The sequence below is a fragment of the Chiloscyllium punctatum genome, chromosome 34, assembly GCF_047496795.1.
Source record: "Chiloscyllium punctatum isolate Juve2018m chromosome 34, sChiPun1.3, whole genome shotgun sequence".
In the NCBI taxonomy this organism is placed as follows: Eukaryota; Metazoa; Chordata; class Chondrichthyes; order Orectolobiformes; family Hemiscylliidae; genus Chiloscyllium; species Chiloscyllium punctatum.
In genome coordinates this window covers 34203022-34221417 of record NC_092772.1, presented here as the reverse complement: position 1 = coordinate 34221417, position 18396 = coordinate 34203022, and the positions used below count along the sequence as shown (strand labels likewise).

At 45.5% G+C, this 18396-nt stretch overlaps 1 protein-coding gene across 2 annotated transcripts in view; it reads left to right on the top strand.

Moving 5' to 3' along the window:
• Positions 1-3683: 3683 nt before the first annotated feature.
• Positions 3684-18396, top strand: part of LOC140458793 (uncharacterized) — a 39836-nt gene continuing 25123 nt past the window's right edge. The window contains exons 1-2 of one of the 2 annotated variants that reach the window (XM_072553431.1): positions 3903-4053; positions 7551-8000. Coding sequence is in view for 1 of the 2 variants with exons in the window: in XM_072553430.1 (XP_072409531.1) it covers positions 3823-4053 (231 nt within the window). In the remaining variant the exon portion in view is untranslated. Of the gene's footprint in view, positions 4054-7550; positions 8001-18396 lie in introns of both variants that reach the window. The other variant, XM_072553430.1, reaches the window with a different exon arrangement.

The following is an 18396-nucleotide window of genomic DNA, read 5'->3' as shown; positions in this document are numbered from 1 at the left end:
TTAGTTGCTTCTCATGTGATCTACCAGGACCAACTATCTGAACTCTGTTGAATTGATTTGATTTATTATCATCACATGTGCCCCGACACAGTGAAAACTGTTTTGTGTGCTAACTAGTCAAATCACACCTTTCCTAAGTACATCAGGGTAGTCATAGAATCCCAACAGTTTGGAAACAGGCCATTCAGTGCAACTACTAATGCAAACCCTCTGAAGGGTAACCCACACAGACCCATTCCCCTACATTTACCCCTGACTAATACACCTAATCTACACATCCCTGAACACTATGAGCAATTTAGCCTAGCCAATTCACCTAACCTGCACATCTTTGGTCTGTGGGAGGAAACTGAAGCACCCAAAGGAAATGCACACAGACACAGAAAGAATTTGAAAACTCCACACAGACAATCACCAGGCACTGTGAGGCAGCAGTGCTTACCACTGAGCCATTTTGCCATCCCAAGAAATAAGTGTTCATCTAGGATAGAATGGTAATAGAACAGAATGCCATACATAATGTTACAGCTACAGAGAAGGTGCAGATAAAGATCAACTCTAATATATGAGAGGTCCATTCATATGTCTGAGAACAGCAGGGAAGAAGCTGTTCTTGAATATTTTGGCATGAGTTTTCAAACTTCTTCTGCCAGATGGAAGAGGACATGAGTTGGGTGGGAGGGGTTTTTGATTTTGTAAATGATCCATTTTGCCCAGGCATTTTGTGCATGACGTATCAGGACCCGCCGCATGATACCTGGTCTGGTGTTTTGAGTGTGATAATGTCATGGGATTTTTAAGCTCAGAAAGAAACTATTTAACTCAAAGGTCCTGTACCATTCATCAACTATCCAAACATGAATTTGGCCACAGCTAGAATACTGTGTGTAATTCTTGAATCAACATTGCAGGAGGGGTATGATAGTACTGGAGGGTGCAGAGGAGATTTCCCTCGGATGTTGCCTGGCCTGGAGAGTTTCAGTCATGAAGAGAGATTGGATAGACTGGGACAATTGTCTTTAGAGCAAAGGACATTGACAGGGGAGATGATTGAGAGGGGTACAATTATGAGAGGCATAGACAGGAAGAAAAATGTCTCTTTCATAGAGGGATCAATGACCAGTAGGCACAAATCTTAGCTAAGAGACAGGTGTAGAGGTGATGGAAGGAAGAATGCTTTTACCCAGAGGGTGGTGGGAATATGAAAATCACTACTTGTAAGAATAGTAGATACATAAAGTCTTATGACATTTAAGAAGTATATTTAAGAAGTATTTATATGTACACTTGTCATGATGAAGCAAACGAGTGTATGGGGAAGTCTTAGAAAATGGGATCAGAATAGGAGCAGCACAATGGCTTAGTGGTTAGCAGTCCTGCCTCACAGTGACAGGGACTCAGGTTTGATCCCAGCTTCAGGCGACTGCCTGTGTGGAGTTTGCACATTCTCCCCATGTTTGCGTGGGTTTCCTGCGGGTCCTCTGGTTTCCTCCCACAATACAAAAGATGTGCAAGCCAGGTGAATTGGCTGTGCTAAATTACCCATAGTGCTAGATGAACTAATCAGAGGAAGATGATTCTGGTTGGTTACTCTTCAGAGGGTCAGTGTGGACTTGTTGGGCCAAAGTACCTGTTTCCACACTGTAGGGAATGTAATCTAACCTAGTTAGATGGCTGTTTTTGACCAGCACAGACATGCTTGCGCCTCCCCACTGAATGCTTGCGACTTCTTTGCTGGTCTGTGTCTAACCTTCTCTCCTGTGTTTCCTCCCTACTCTGTCTTCCGCACACATTTGTTCTCTCCAACCTACTCTTTATCTTCCTACTCCTAGTCTTTTTCATTTAACTTCTAACCTCTTGTTAATCTTTCCCTCACTCTCTCTTTCTCCCATGCCCCATCTTCCAATTCCACACTCTTTTGTAACCCCCATCCCCTGCCAGTCATTGTATCACACATCTGTCCATGTCTCTCACCCTCCTACTGTGTTCTGCCTGTCTCTCCAAACTGCTTATGCATCTCTCTGTCTCTCCTACCGTCTTTGCATCTCTCTTCTGCTCTTAATCTCCTTCTCACACCCACCTCTAATCTTTCTCTCCCTTCATTCCCCAATCTTCTGTTGTCCTGATGAGTCTCTGCACCTCTTCTCACGCACCCTCCATCTCTCATCCTCCCTGACTCTTCTCCCATCTCCCGCATTCTCCCACTCTCTCTACCCTGCCTGTCACTCTCTTGTAGAACTGAGACACCTTCCTCTTTTCATTCAGCCGTTCCTCTCTCTCCCTCCCTTCCTATCTCTTTATCTCCCTTTCCCCCATTATCTAATACTCCTTCCTTTTTTTTCTGTCTCCCAACTCTCTCTATTCTAAACTCTTCCCTGACCTGCTGTCTCTCCCATTTGTCGTACCTCTCCAGTCCGTTTGCCTGTTATTTCGCTGCCCCCTCGCACACTTTCTCTCTCTCTCAATTCTCTTCTTTTTCCAGCGTTTTCTGTCCCGTCCACATCATCCCTTTCTCTCTCCCACTTTCTGCCCCGCCCAGAGTCAATCAATTGTGGGGCAAAGACGGACTCATGCGAACTTGGATTTCCTCAGGCATCCACCCTCTCCCCCGCGATTCGCTGCACCTGCCGATACTCTCGGGTTGACGAGAAAAAAACATCCCCAGGATCCCGGGACCGATCGAGAAGCTGCGCGATGTGCTCCTGTTAAACACCCGCAGCTCGGGATCCCTGGGAACAAAAGTGAAGCTGCAGGATCTGGTCCAGATCCGGCCATTCACCCCCCCCCCCTCCCCCAGCCCCACAAATGCAACACCCCTCGGCATCATGGGGACCAGGAGATAGGCTGCAGGATCCATTCCTATAACAGTCCATGATCCCCCGGACCAGATGAAAAGCTGCAGGACCCGCTCCTGCAATCTACCCCGCCCAATCCTCACCAGAGTTCCGAAATCTCAGGACAGGGACACTTCAGGATCCGCCCCTGTGACCCTCCCCCTCAAGCCACGACCGTGCTCGGGATCCTCGGGATCAGAGTGAAGCTGAAGGATCTACCCGTAACCGCGAGTGAATCCCTGAAGAGGGAAGCTGCGGAATCTACTGAACCTACTCCTCCCATACATACCTACCCCCCTCACCCCCGAGCACGCCATGCTCGGGGATCCCTGGGATTTGATCCTGTAAACCTTCCCATGCCCCGTCTCCAGGATCCCCAGATCCCAAGGAGGGGAGAAGCAAGCATTTGGCCCCGTCTCCACTGGTTGGTGAGATTTGGGGATAGCAGGAGAGGGGCAGTGCGAATTCTCCCCCCGTAATTGCCCCCTCCCGCACTCGGGATTCTCGGTGTGACGCTGCCGGCAACGGGATCCCAGCGGGAATGAATCTGCAGGATCCAACGCCGTGAGCACCGGTTGACAGGATGCCAGGTGAGGGAAACTGACAAGATCCCGCTGCGCCGGGGGCTGGTCAATTTCGGGGCTGGCGCGGCGCGGTGCGGGCGCGAGCGGCCGCCCGGAACGGGCCGCCTTCTCATTGGCTGCTCCCCTCGGTGGAAGGACGGCCTCCCTTTGTGTGTGACTGGCCCACGCGCGGCGGCCCACACCCTCCGAGCGAAGCAGCCAATGGGAAGCGGCGCTGCTGGCGCGGCGTCCCTTGCGCCGGTCGCTGCGCTACAGGGCGGGAGTTCCGGCCCGAGCAATATCCGGCGCACCCAGCGCTGGTTTAAAGCTCACGCTTGCAACAACAAACCCGCACCAACAATAGGGAGCGGTGCCGCCGCGGGGGACTTGGTCTCCTTGCGGGGCGCCGAAGCGAGCTGGACGCCATGGTGGAGCCCCGCGCTCCCAGGTTCAGCGATGCCGCCCTGAAGGTCTTGGTGGAGCAGGTGAGAGCCCACAAGGAGGTCCTCTTCCCTTCGGATGGCAGGAAGATGCCCAGGCAGACCCTGCGCCAGGCCTGGAGGGAGGTGGCACTCTATGTCAATCTCAAGAGCATCACTCCCAGGACCTGGTTGCAGTGCCGCAAGAAGTTCAATGACCTCACCCGCACCGCCAGGGTGAGTACGCAAATTGCGCCCAGGATCACTTGCACTCGATTTTTAACTCAAGGCGGCGATAACGGAATTCATTCATTTGTGAAATTAAAAAAAAGACAGCGCTCGTTAAAGGCGGCATGCCGGATTTACACTTCATATTAAAACCCCCTTTCATTCGATCCTCCGGCAACACGCTCAGCGTTACTTCTCTCTTCCCTTATTCAACATTATCTACGCTCTAGTTTCCCCCCTCCCTCCCCGCGCCCAACAAATGAGATGCTTTCCGTCCCTAACACGGGCAGTACCGCATTCTCCCAACCTGAAGAAATGTTTTGAGTTTCCCCGTGGATTTATTGATGCCCTTTCATTTTTCTCTCCTTTCCTTGAAGTGGGAGCACTTTTTCCCCCCTCTATATAGTTCCTAAATGAATTCATGGGATGTGGGATCCTTGGCGGAACCAGCATTTGTTTCTAGTCCCCAGTTGCCCCTTGTAATGGTGGTGCTAACCTTGAACCGCTGCAGTCTATGATGTAGGTAAACCCACCATGTCATTAGTGAGGAAGTTCCAGGATTTTGACCCAGTCACAATCAACCAGCAATATATTTCTAAGTCAGGTTGGTGAATATCTTGAATAGCAGAAGGTTCTTCAGCCAGAGACTGGTGAATCTGTGGAATTCACTGCCACAGGAGGGTGTGGAGGCCAGGTTGTTGAGTGTCGTTAAGATGAGACAGCTTCTTGACTGTGAATGGGGATCAAGGGTGATGAAGAGAAAGTGAGAGCATGGGGATGAGGAGCTTATCGGCTATTATTGAATGGCAGAGCAGACTTGGTAGGCTGAATGGCCTGATTTCTGCTCCTATGTCTTAGCAGGGAACTTGAAAGTGGTGGTGTCCCATGTATCTATTGCCCTCATCCTTCAAGGTGGTGGAGGTAATGGGGTTTGGGAAGTGCTTTTGGAGGAGCCTTGGTATGTTATTGCAGAGAATCTTATTGATCGTGCACACTGCTGCAGTCAGTGAGGGTGACAATGGATGCTGAATGTGGTAGAAATGAAGTAGATTACTTTGTAAAAATCCTTTAATATTTGAAACCACTTAACTGACCTTAATTGTCCCCACGTCCACCATATCTTTATTATAAGCTCACTTGTTAGCCTTTCTGTTTCAAGGCAGAGATCGTAGAATTGCAGAATTATATATCCTTTACACTCTTTGTGCCCTCTTGTCCTATGTACCCTTTCTATAATCTGGAAATAAGATTTATGCATCGAGCTTCAAGTCTAACCAGAAATCAGTATCCACTCACTATCAGTTCTCCAGTTTTCAATCTTTATTCTTTTGGTTTTGACTTGTAAGTTTGGATGAGACAACTGACAATGATAAGGAATTGGCTAATGAACAGTGAGTGGGTGTAAGTGGCCCTTTTTCAGAATGACGACTGCAGATACATAGGACAGTGAAGAAGGCATTTGGTATGCTTTCCTTTATTGGTCAGAGCATTGAGTATAGGAGTTGAGAGGTCTTGTTGCAAATATACAGGGTGTTGGATAGGCCACTTTTGGAATATTGCAAGCAATTCTGGTCTCCTTCCATTCGGAAGGATGTTGTGAAATTTGAAATCTCGTCCTATTTTCCCCCCATAGTCAAAGCAAAATGCTCAGAGACACAGTGTAGCTTTGCTTCCTTCGTCTTTATTCTGGGCCCTGGAGGGAGAGGGAACAATCACTCATGCACAGAGACATGGGTTCATGGTTTTCTCTTGAACAGCAGTTTCTGAAAGAATTATAGTCGTTTTACAGGGCGGAGCATCCAGGTAAGGCAACATACATATTAATTGGGTGACTGTTACAATCAGCGAGCATTAACAGTAAAGATTAAGCCATCTGCTGTTACACAATGAATACTCTTAACCTTAACCTTCATATATGAATACTTTTCACCTTGTTAAACTGACCTTGCACACTGAATGCTTCCAATATTGTTAAATGGCTCTACATACTGAATGTATTTCCACCTTGTTAACCCATTACCCTTGCCTCCAGAACCCTATTGTTAACTGTAAGTTATCTGATCTGAGTCATGCTCAGCTGAATCTCATGTTTCACAAAACTCAAACTCAACTCTTTTCCTACCTGCTTAGAGCCTACGCACATTCTCAGAAAGGGTTCAGAAAAGATTTACAAGGATGTTGCCAGGGTTGGAAGATTTGAGCTGTAGGAAGAAGCTGAATAGGCTGGGGCTGTTTTCCCTGGAGCCTTGGAGGCTGAGGGGTGACCTTATAAAATCATGAGCATCAATAGGATAAATAGACAGATTAATTTCCCTTGCATGGGTGAGTTCATAGGTTTAGGGTGAGAGGGGGAAGATATAAAAGGAACCTAAGTGGCAACTTTTTCGCACCGAGAATGGTGCATGTCTAGAATGAGCTGCCAAAGGAAGTGGTGGAGGCTGGTACAACTACAGTGTCTAAAAGGGATCTGGTTGGGTATATGAATAGCAAAGGTCTCAAGTGATATGAGCCAGGTGCTGGCAAATGGGACTAGATTAGGTTAGGATAACTGGTCAGCGTGGGTGAGTTGGACCAAAGATTTGCTGACATCACAAAAACAGGTGGAAAGCAGGTTGCGAGGAGAGTATCTATTGCATTCTCAGCTACCTTCCCCCACCCCACTCCCCAAACCCACCCTCTGGCCCACAAGCCTCATTCCTGATGAAGGGCTTATGCCTGAAACATCGATTCTCCTGCTCCTTGGATGCTGCCTGACCTGCTGTGCTTTTCCAGCACCATGCTCTCGCATCTGATCTGTAGCTTTTGCAGTCCTCACTTTCTCCCAATTTGCAGAATATCATTGATTGATTGTCTTTATAGTCTGAGTTAATTTTAAGACTGGAATTAGGAGGAATTTCTTCTCTGAGGGTTGAATCTTTGGGACTCTACCACAGAAAGTTGAAGGGATGGAATTTTTAAGCATTTTCAAGGCTGAGGTAAATTCTTGATCAGTATGGGGAAAGAGCAGGGAAGTTGATTGGAGGAGTCAGATCAGCCATTATACAATGAAAAGGCAGAGCAGACTCATGAAGCCAAACAGCGTTCTGTTGTTCCTATTTCTTTTGCTCTTATGGATACAGACAGTGGATATGTTCTCAAATTGGTGAGACCTGTAATGGGGTCATAACTTGTCTGTATATTTATAATTGGTTTGCTAGGAAAAGAAAGGTAGCTAGCCTAATTAAGAGTGGTGACAATGCAGGTGATAGTAGCAAGTTGCAAAGGGATATTAATAAACTGTACAAAACTAGAGCAGATGGAGCTAGTATGAGGGCTGCCTTTGACACTACAACTGTAACCACTCCTTCCACGTTGTGTTTGATAACACCTTTTAATGTTGAGCTTCCCTTGTCGTTTATTACTCCCATGAATTGGCCTTCTGTTCCACTTCCACCCATGCTTTCACACTTCAAGCTGTCTCTTCAGTGTTGAAAATTCAAACATGAACTCCTTTCCTCTGTTTGCAGATGCTTGCAGACCTGCGGAGGATCCCCAGCTTCTTTTAGAGCTATTCATAGAATCCTTAGTGTGGAAACAGGCCATTCGCCCCAACACGTCCACACTGGCCCTCTGAAGAATAACCCATCCAGATCCATTCTCCTGACATATTACTTTACATTTCCCTTGACTAATGCATCTAACCTACACATCTCTGAACACTCTGGGCAATTTAGCATGACTAGTTCACGTACCCTTGAATACCTTTGGATTGTGGGAGGAAACCAGAGCACCTGGAGAAAACCCATGCAGACCCAGGGAAAGTGTGCAAACTCCACACAGACAGTTGCCCAAGGCTGAAATCTAACTCCGATTCCTGGCGCTGTGAGGCAGCAGTGCTAACAACTGTGCCATGTTGTATCTGCAGTATTATGTTTTCAAGTATGTGAGGATGTCCTTCCACCAAGATTAATCAATCTGTAAGTATTTTAAAAATTTACGATGTGTGACAGAGCAGAAAGGTCAACAAGCCCAAGTTAATAAACTGATAAAAGTAATAATTTTTTAAAAAAGATACATGTTATTTTCTCTTTGTCATGAGGGCTTCAATCCAAAGGAGTGAAAATTTATATTAGAGCTGAGATCTCTTATGAGGTCCCTTCTGGAGTAACTGTGTTCGGTTTTGGGTACTACACCTCAGGAAAGGTGTATTGTGTCTGGAATTAACAGCACCAATTTAGTCCTGTAGCCATGAGCACACGTATGGGCCCCAGCTATGCCTGTCTCTTTGTTGGCTATGTAGAACAGTTGATCTTCCGTAATTACACCGGCACCACTCCCCACCTCTTCCTCCGCTACATTGATGACTGCATTGGCGCCACCTCGTGCTCCCGCAAGGAGGTTGAGCAATTCATCAACTTCACCAACACATTCCACCCTGACCTTAAATTTACCTGGACTATCTCTGACACTTCGCTCCCCTTCCTGGACCTCTCCATCTCCATTAGTGACGACCGACTTGACACTGACATTTTTTACAAACCCACCCACTCCCATAGCTACCTGGATTACACCTCTTCCCACCCTATCTCTTGCAAAAATGCCATCCCGTATTCCCAATTTCTCCGCCTCCGTCGTATCTGCTCCCAGGAGGACCAGTTCCACCATAGGACACACCAGATGGCCTCCTTCTTTAGAGACCGCAATTTCCCTTCCCACGTGGTTAAAGATGCCCTCCAACGCATCTCGTCCACATCCCGCACCTCCGCCCTCAGACCTCAGACCCCACCCCTCCAACCGTAACAAGGACAGAACGCCCCTGGTGCTCACCTTCCACCCTACAAACCTTCGCATCAACCAAATCATCCACCGACATTTCCGCCACCTCCAAAAAGACCCCACCACCAGGGATATATTTCCCTCCCCACCCCTTTCCGCCTTCCGCAAAGACCATTCCCTCCGTGACTACCTGGTCAGGTCCACACCCCCCTACGACCCACCCTCCCATTCTGGCACTTTCCCCTGCCACTGTAGGAACTGCAAAACCTGTGCCCACACCTCCTCCCTCACCTCTATCCAAGGCTCTAAAGGAGCCTTCCACTTCCATCAAAGTTTCACCTGCACATCTACCAATATCATTTATTGTATCCGTTGCTCCCGATGTGGTCTCCTCTACATTGGGGAGACTGGGCGCCTCCTAGCAGAGCGCTTTAGGGAACATCTCCGAGACACCCGCACCAATCAACCAAACCGCCCCGTGGCCCAACATTTCAACTCCCCCTCCCACTCTGCCGAGGACATGGAGGTCCTGGGCCTCCTTCACCGCCGCTCCCTCACCACCAGACACCTGGAGGAAGAACGCCTCATCTTCCGCCTCTGAACACTTCAACCCCAGGGCATCAATGTGGACTTCAACAGCTTCCTCATTTCCCCTTCCCCCACCTCATCCTAGTTTCAAACTTCCAGCTCAGTAACTGTCTCCTTGACTTGTCCAGACTTGTCCAACCTGCCTATCTTCTTTTCCACCTATCCACTCCACCCTCTGCTCCTTGACCTATCACCTTCATCTCCTCCCCCACTCACCCATTGTACTCTATGCTACTCTCTCCCCACCCCACTCTCCTCTAGCTTATCGCTCCATGCTTCAGGCTCACTGCCTTTATTCCTAATGGAGGGCTTTTGCCCGAAACGTCGATTTCGCTGCTCGTTGGATGCTGCCTGAACTGCTGTGCTCTTCCAGCACCACTAATCCAGTATTTGATTCCTAGTATCATCGAACTGATGTATGAAAGAGACTGCGTCAGGTAGGATTACATTCACTTGAGTTCAGAAGAACGAGGGGGATCTCACAGAAACCCAGCAATTTCTAACAACAGGACTAGGGAGAATAAATGCAGGTACGATGTTGCCGATGACCAGGGAGCCCAGAACACTGCCTCTAAGGACTACTGAGATTTACAAAGCAACTTAACTACCATTTTATTCATGGCAATTAGGAAGAGGCAATAAATTGTGATTTAGCCAGTGATGGTCACATCCCAAGAAACATTCGTGACCTTCAACCTTAACTGAAATTTGTTGACAATTTCAAAAGTGCCACTGCTTGTTTTCATTTTTGGTCAAAGTGCTGGAGAAAGTCAACAGGTCTGACACTATCTATGGAGAGAGCAAAAGATAAGGTGGAGCAGATTTGTGGACTTCCTGTTTGAATTCGCGATCCACCATCCAGGAATAAAAGGAGTAAGGCATTTAACCCTTGACACATTCTGGCATTCAGTGGAGCCCATGCTGATGTGTGTCCTAAAATCATGTACCCTCCTTCATTCCTTACACTGTTTCTTGAAGACGTAAACTTTCAAAGATGCTTATTTCCTCATGGAATGTGGAACGTTGTTGGCTAGGTCAGCATTAATTGTTGATGTGTAGATCAGAGTGGTCCTGGAAAAACACAGCAGGTCAGGCAGCATCCGAGGAGCAGGTAAATTGACGTTTCGGGCAAAAGCCCTTCATATTATGCCCTGGACAATCTATGGGTGTGATGCCTTCTTGAACCATTGCAGTCCTTGGAATAGCGACACCCACAGTGTTGTCAGGGGGAGAGCCCCAGGAATTTGACCCAGTAGTCCTGAAGGAATAGCAATATATTTACAAGATGGGATGTAGAGGGTGGTGTTCTCGTGTTGGTTATCTTTGTCCTTCTTGGTGGAAATGGTTGTGGGTTTGGACGATGCTGCCAGAGGAGCTGCAACTGAGTATTGGTGGTGAGTGTGAATATGATAGGGTGTAAATCTAAAGGACTGTCATGTTCAGAAATTCATCAGTCTCCACTTTTTAATCTAACAGTTGATTGTTCCACAAAGGGTCACTGTTATTCAGAGTCCCAGATTGGATCATCTTTTGTGTGAAGAAGCAATTCTGGTCTCCCTGAAATACGAAGGATATTGTGAAACTTGAAAGGGTTCATAAAGATTTTACAAGGGTGTTGGGGGGGGTTGAGCTGGAGGGAGAAGCTGAATAGGCTGGGGCTGTTTTCCCTGGAGGCTGAGGGGCTGAGGGGACCTTTTATAGAGATTTTTAAAATCATGAGCTGCATGGATAGGGTAAAGAGACCAGGTATTTTCCTCAGGATGGCGGAATCTAGCATTGGAGGGCATATGTTTCGGGTGAGAGCGGAAAGATTTAAAAGGGTCCTAAGGGGTAACTTTTTCACAGAAAGGGTGGTGTGTGTATGGAATAAGCTGCCAGAGGAAGTGGTGGAAGCTGGAACAATGACAATATTTAAAGGGCATCTAGATGGGAACATGAGCAGGAAGGATTTAGAGGGATATGGGCCAAATGCTGGCAAATATGATTATATATTAATGTATGATATCTAGTCAGCATAGATGAGCTGGACTGAAGGGTCTGTTTCCGTGCTGCACCTCTGTATGGCTGTAAGAGTTAATTTCACTTCAGAAAAGTGTTGCTTAATTTTTCTATTGTACACCTCAACCATCAGAGAGAGTTTGAGGTGATCAATGGTATGGGCAGGATCCCTCCCAAGAAACAGCAGTAGTCAGAGCAATCTTTGCCTTGCCATTAGACCAAAAGGAAGAGGAACAGGAGTAGATCACTCAGCCTCTTGAGCTTGCTCCTCTATCCAATAGGATCACGGTTGATCTAACGTCCACTTTCCTGCCTTTTCCCTGTCGCTCTTTATTCCAAAATTGAAGAGTCTTCCTATCTCAGCCATAAATATACACCAGGATCTGCCTCCACAGCTCTCTGTGGCAAGGAGTTCCAAAAACACCCTTCATTGAGAGCTGAAATTCCTCCTTATCTCTGTCCTAAACTAGTGCTGTCTGTTCCCTCTGGCCTAGACTCTTCCATGAGGGGGGAAATGTCCTCTCAGTATTTATCTTGACAAGCCCTAAAGAATCCTGTATGTTGTCATGAGACTACCTCATTCTTTTGAGCTACAGTGAGTAGATTTCCTAACTGTATAGGCTTTGCTCATAAGGAAGCCCCTCAGGCTACGGATCATCCTGGTGAACCCTCTCTGAACTGCCTCATATATATATATTTTTAATAATGGACAAGACTGCTCACAGTATTTCAGATGTGGTTTCCCCAGCACCTTGTGCAGTTGCAGTAAGACTTCCCGACTCTGGAACTTCCCTACTCGGGTGGCACGGTGGCTCAGTGGTTAGCACTGCTGCCTCACCGCACCAGGGTCCCAGGTTCGATTCCAGCCTTGGGTGACTGTCGGTGTGGAGTTTGCACATTCTCCCCGTGTCTGCGTGGGTTTCTTCCAGGAACTCCGGTTTCATCCCTCAGTCCAAAGATATGCAGGTCAGGTAAATTGGCCATGCTAAATTGCCCATATTGTTAGGTGCATGAGTGAGAGGGAAATGGAACTGGGTGGGTTACTCTTAGGAGGGTCGGTGTGGACTGGTTGGGCTGAAGGGCCTGTTTCCACACATTAGGGAATCTTAAGAAAAAACTCCAACCCCCTTGAGATAAGGGTCAATCTTATATGATTCTTCCTGGTTATGTTGTGCACCTGTGCGCTAGCTTTGTTTCATGCACAAGTCCCCCCAGGTCCCTTTGTGCTGCAGCTTCTCTCTGTTTAAATAACATTTTGTTCTTTCATCCTCCCTTCCAAAATGAACTTCACATTTGCCCATATTGTACGTCATTTGCTAATATTTTTACCACTTACTTAGCCTATTGATATAGCTGTAAACTGTTTGTATTCTCTCTGCAAATTGCCTTTCCATCTATTTTTATGTATCACCTGCAAATTTAGCTACAGTAGATTTGCTTCTTTCTTGAGTTATTAACATAGTATATACAGTTGCGGTCCTGGCATTTAATCCTTGATAGCCAATTTGAAAAAGAACTGCTTATCTTGACTTGCTCTTTTCTGTCCATTAGCCATTTCTCTATCCAGCAAATATATGGTCTCCAACACCATGGGGGCTCTTATCTTTTGACTTCACCTTTAGTGAGTTACTTTGTTGATCACCTTGTGGAAGTCCAAGTACAATAGATCTACTGGTTCCCCTCTATCCACTCTGTTTGATACTTCCCTGAAAAACTTGAAAGGGAATAAGTTAGTCAAATGGGACTTCCCTTTCATGAAGTCATCCTGATTACCTTGATTAGATTCTAATTTCCAAAATTTTGCTGCTATGACTTACTACTTTACTCCAACATTTTTTCCAATGATAAATACTACGCGAATGAATTTTTGCCCCTCTCTCTTTTCTTTTAATGGGGGTGTCACATTAGCAGTTTTCCAATTCATGAGTACTTCTCCAGCTGATGTTTGGAAAATTACAACCAATGCATGCACTGTCTCTGTCGCTACTTTTAATATCCTCGATGTAAGCCATCAGGGCCAAAGGACCTTTCTTCCTTTAACCCAATAGTTTGCCTAGTGTTACTATTTTAGTGATGATGATTTGTAATTCCTCCCCTTTACACTCTGTTATTAATTGGATGATTGAAGTACCTTCCACCGTAAAGACTGATGCAAAATATCTGTTTAACTTCTCTGTAATTTCCTTATTCCCTATGAATCTGTGCAGATTCATTTTCTTATGGCCTTTTGTTTGTTTTGATCTAAGTGTTTGGAGGGATATGGGCTGGGTGCTGGCAGGTGGGACTAGATTGGGTTGGGATATCTGGTCGGCATGGACGGGTTGGACTGAAATGTCTATTTCCTTGCTGTATATCTCTGACACTATGATCTCTCCCTTCCTTCCTTTTTTATATCTTCAATAAAGCTATTATTGTCAGTTTTTATATTCCTTGCTAGTTTGCCTTTGTCAGTATTTTCTCTCATTATTGTCTTTTTATTCCTTCTTTGCTGGATTCTGAATTTAGCCCTCAGGGCTATCACTGACTTTTGCCTCCCTATGTGCTTTGTCTTCCAATTTTATACTCTCCTTAACTTCCTTGGTTGGCCATGGTTGGTTTAGCCCTCTCAGAATCTTTCCTCCTTATTGCGGATACAGATTCATGATTTGCTTCCTTTTTAAATGCATGTCTTTGCTGCTGCCAATCTCTCTGGCCAGTCCACTTTAGCTAACTCTATCCTCATTTAAATGTAATTTCCTTTATTCTGGTTAAACAGTTGTTTCTGACACAACTGAATAAGTTCTGACCTGTTATGATCACTACTTGGGATCTTTTACTCTGAGGTCACTTATTAAACTTGTCTCATTACTGGTTACAATTAGCCTGTGTCTCAGTTGACTCCAAGGACGATTGCTGTGGGAAACTATCCTAAATGCACTTTCTTATACACAGTCCAAAGATGTGTAGGTTAGGTGAGTTGGCCATGCTAAATTGTCCATAATGATCAGGGATGTGTAGGTTAGGTGCATTAGTCAGCGGAAATGTAAAGTAATAATGGTAGGGGAATGGGTCTGGGTGGGATACTGTCCGGAGGGTCAGTGTGGACTTGTTGGGCCAAATAGCCTGGTTCCACACTGTAGTGATTCTATGGTTCTATGGATTTCTCATTACAGCTCTTCTTTCCAACTTGATTGACCTAATGAACATGAAGATTAGAGCCACCCATAATATTGCTGTATTCAGTTACATGCTCCTCTCCCTTGTTTTATTACCTTTATTCAAGTGTGTCACGACTGTTTGGTGGTTTGGACGTTATACTTACTGTATCTTCCTTCCTTTGCTGTTATTTACCTCCACTGAAATGGACTGAACGTCATCTGAATCTAGATCCTCTCTGCCAACTGTCCTCAATCATCTGTCATTATATTTTCCCTCTCACCTTAAACCGATGCCCTATAGTTTTCGACTCCCCTGCCCTCTGAAAAAGACTGTGACTATTCGCCCTGTCCATATCTCATGATTTTTATAAACCTCTATCAGGTCCCCCTCAGCCTCAAACTCCAGGGCAATAACCCCAGCATATTCAGCCTCTTCCTATAGCTCAAACCTTCCAACCTCGGCAACATCTTTGTAGAACTTTTCTGCACCCTTTCAACTTTATCAACATCTTCCCTATAACAGGGTGACCAGAATTGAGTGCAGTGGTCAAGAGGCCAAACCAATGTCCTATACAGGTACAACATGAAATCGTGAGTCCTAAACTCAATGCACTGATCAATAAATGTTACCAAATGTACCAAAAAGCCTCCCTCATTACTCTGACTCCACTTTCAAAGAACTATGAACTCTACAGCCCAAAGTCTGTTTATTTGGCAGCACTCCCCAGGACCCCACCATTAAGTATATAAGCCATGCCCTGATTTGCCTTTCGAAAATGCGACACCTCACATTTATCTAAATTAAACTCCTTCTGCCACTCCTCAGCCCATCTGATCAAGATCCCGTTGTACCCTGAGGTAACCACCTTCACTGTCCACTGCACCATCAATTTTGGTTTCATCTGCAAGCTTTCTAACTACTCTTCCTATATTCCGATCCAAGTCATTTATATAAATAACAAAAAGCATTTATATGCTAGTCACAAGCCTCCAGTCTGAAAAACAGCCACCCTCTGTCTTCTACCTTCAATCTTGCATTCTGGATTCCATGTGAACTAACCTTGCCAACCAGTTTACCATGAGAAATCTTGTCAAATGTCTTGCTGAGTTCCATAAATACAAGATCCATTGCTCTGCCCTCATCAATTTTTTTTTTGTCACTACTTCAAAAAAGTCAGCCATTAGGAAGATATGATTTCCCACACACAAAGCCAAGTTGACTGTCTCTAATCAGTCCTTGCCTTTCCAAATACATGTAAATCTTGTTCTCCACAATCCCCTCCAACAACATACCCACCACTGACATCAGGCTCACCAGTCTACTGCCACCTGGCACTTCCTTACCACACTTCTTAAATTGTGGCATCATATTAGCCACCTTCCATCTTCCGGTATCTCACCCGTGGCCATTGATGATACAAATATCTCAGCAAGGGGCCCAGCAATCAGTTCGCTAGCTTCCCATAAAGGCCTGGGATACACCTGATCAGGTCCTGAAGGTGTATTCACCTTTATGTATCTTAAGCCCTCCAGCACCACTTCTTGTGTCTTATGGACACTTGTTCAAGATGTCGCTACTTATTTCCCCACGTTTGCAAGCTTTCACATCCTTCTCCACAGTAAATACTGGCAGGAAATGTTTGATCCCAGCAGTCTACACCTGATGTATGCCTCCTTTTTTCTTTACCAGAGCCTCAATTTCTCCAGTTATCCAGTATTCCTGACAGCTACCAGCTTTGTCTTTCATACTGATAGGAGTATACTACCTCTGGACTCTCAGCATCTCATTTTTGAAGGCCTCCCACTTTTCCCCCATCCCTTTACCAAAAAAGTACTTAAAACATAGAACAGTAGAGCACAGTACAGGCCCTTCGGCCGTCTGTTGTGTTGACCTTTTATTCTACTCAAAGATCAAACTAACCTACGTACCCTTCATTTTACTATCATGCATGTGCCTATCCAAGAGTCGCTTAAGTGTCCCTAATGTATCAGACTCTACTACCACTGCTGGCAGTGCATTCCACACATCCAATACTCTGTGTAAAGAACTGACCTCTGATATCTCCCGTAAACTTTCTTCCAGTCACCTTAAAATTATGCCCCTTTGTGATAGCCATTTCTGCCCCAGGAAAAAAATTCTGACTTCACTCTTTCTATGCCTCTCATCATCTTGTGCACCTCTATCAATCTGCTTCTCACCTCCTTCGCTGCATAAGAAAAGCCTTAGCTCCCTCAACCTTTTGTCATAAGACATGCCTTCCAGTCCAGGAAACATCCTGGTAAATCTCCTTGGCACTCTCTCTAAAGCTTCCACATCCTTCCTATAATGACATGACCAGAACTGAACACAATATTCCAAGTGTAGGCTAACCAGGGCTGTATAGAGCTTCAGCATAACCTCCGGGCTCTTAAACTCAATCCTCCTGTTAGTGAAAGCCAACACACCATACGCCTCCTTAACAGCCCTATCAACTTCGGTTCTCCCAATTAGCTTTTTACCTAATACAATCAAAGTTGGCCTTACTCCAGTTTAGAATTTGAACTTTTAGATCAGGTCCATCCTTTTCCATGTCAACAGGTGTGGTGCTGGAAAAGCACAGCAGATCAGGTGTAGGAGAATCAACATTTCGGAATAAGCCCTTCACTCCTGATGAAGGGCTTGTGCCCGAAACATCGACTCTCCTGTTTCTCGGATACTGCCTAACCTACTCTGCTTTTCCAGCACCACAGTCTTGACTCTGATCTACAGCATCTGCAGTCCTCACTTTCTCCATCCTTTTCCATCACTGTTTTACAACTAATAAAATTAAACTAACTGGCCGCATTGACTTGGGGCCAGTTTAAGTTGTTAAAACCTCATTAACTTGTCTGCCTTATTTCCCAAGAGAAGTTCAAGTTTTGCTCCTTCTCAATAGGTTCGTCCATAGCAGATACTTGTCCTAGGACATCAACCCTGGTCCTGCCTCTTGCAATCCGTCCAATTTGTACTGGTCCCACCTCCCACAGAATTCGTCCCAGAGAAACCGTCTCCCTTGCACCAGTCTTCCATACACCTGTTTGTCTAATATATCCTGTAATTTCTACTCTGCCAAGAACGTGGTTCTGATAGTAATCCTGAGATCACCACCTTTTGATCCTATTTTTTTCAACTTACTTTGTAATGTTAGGTTCTTTTTCTTGAGTTTCTTACACAGTTGATGCAACTGCAATACACCAACTTTGTGAACAGCCAAAATTTATTCAGCAAATACAAGCTTTGGAAGGTCAATTAACACTCTTCACAACTCTTGACATGCTTCGCAAGCAAAGTTCCCTGTACAAAGGAACCAGTTCTGCCTTGATACAAAATCTCACATCGCAGTCAATAATGCCCACAAGACACCCCCTCCCCCTCCCCCACAGTCACATGCCACTCAGGACACAATGCAGTGACTAGACCTTTTCCAGAAACAATGAGGTAAATCATCCCTGAATGGCAAGATCTGGTGTAAATTGTTTTTTTTGTAAACTGCAGAGTGTAGTCCAAATTCCAATTGCAATGTTCTTATTGATTCTGAATAGGAGACGATGTAAGTTTACTCTGAATGTGTAATTAGATGGCTGTGCAATTTTATTTTTACATTGTACCTGCAAAGACAGAGAAACATACCATCCTATCCCCAGGAAATCCAATTTCCTAAAAGTCAGCAGAGCAAATTAACCCCTTAACATCTCAGTAACTCGCTATATTCTACTTTTAGGACTTCATCACTTCTTATTAACGTGTTCCATTGATACCGATGTGTACCAAGACCACAGGCGGTTCATCCTTCCACCTCCAGGATGTCCTGTACCTGGTCTCTAAAATCCTTGACTCTAGCACCAAATAGAAAAT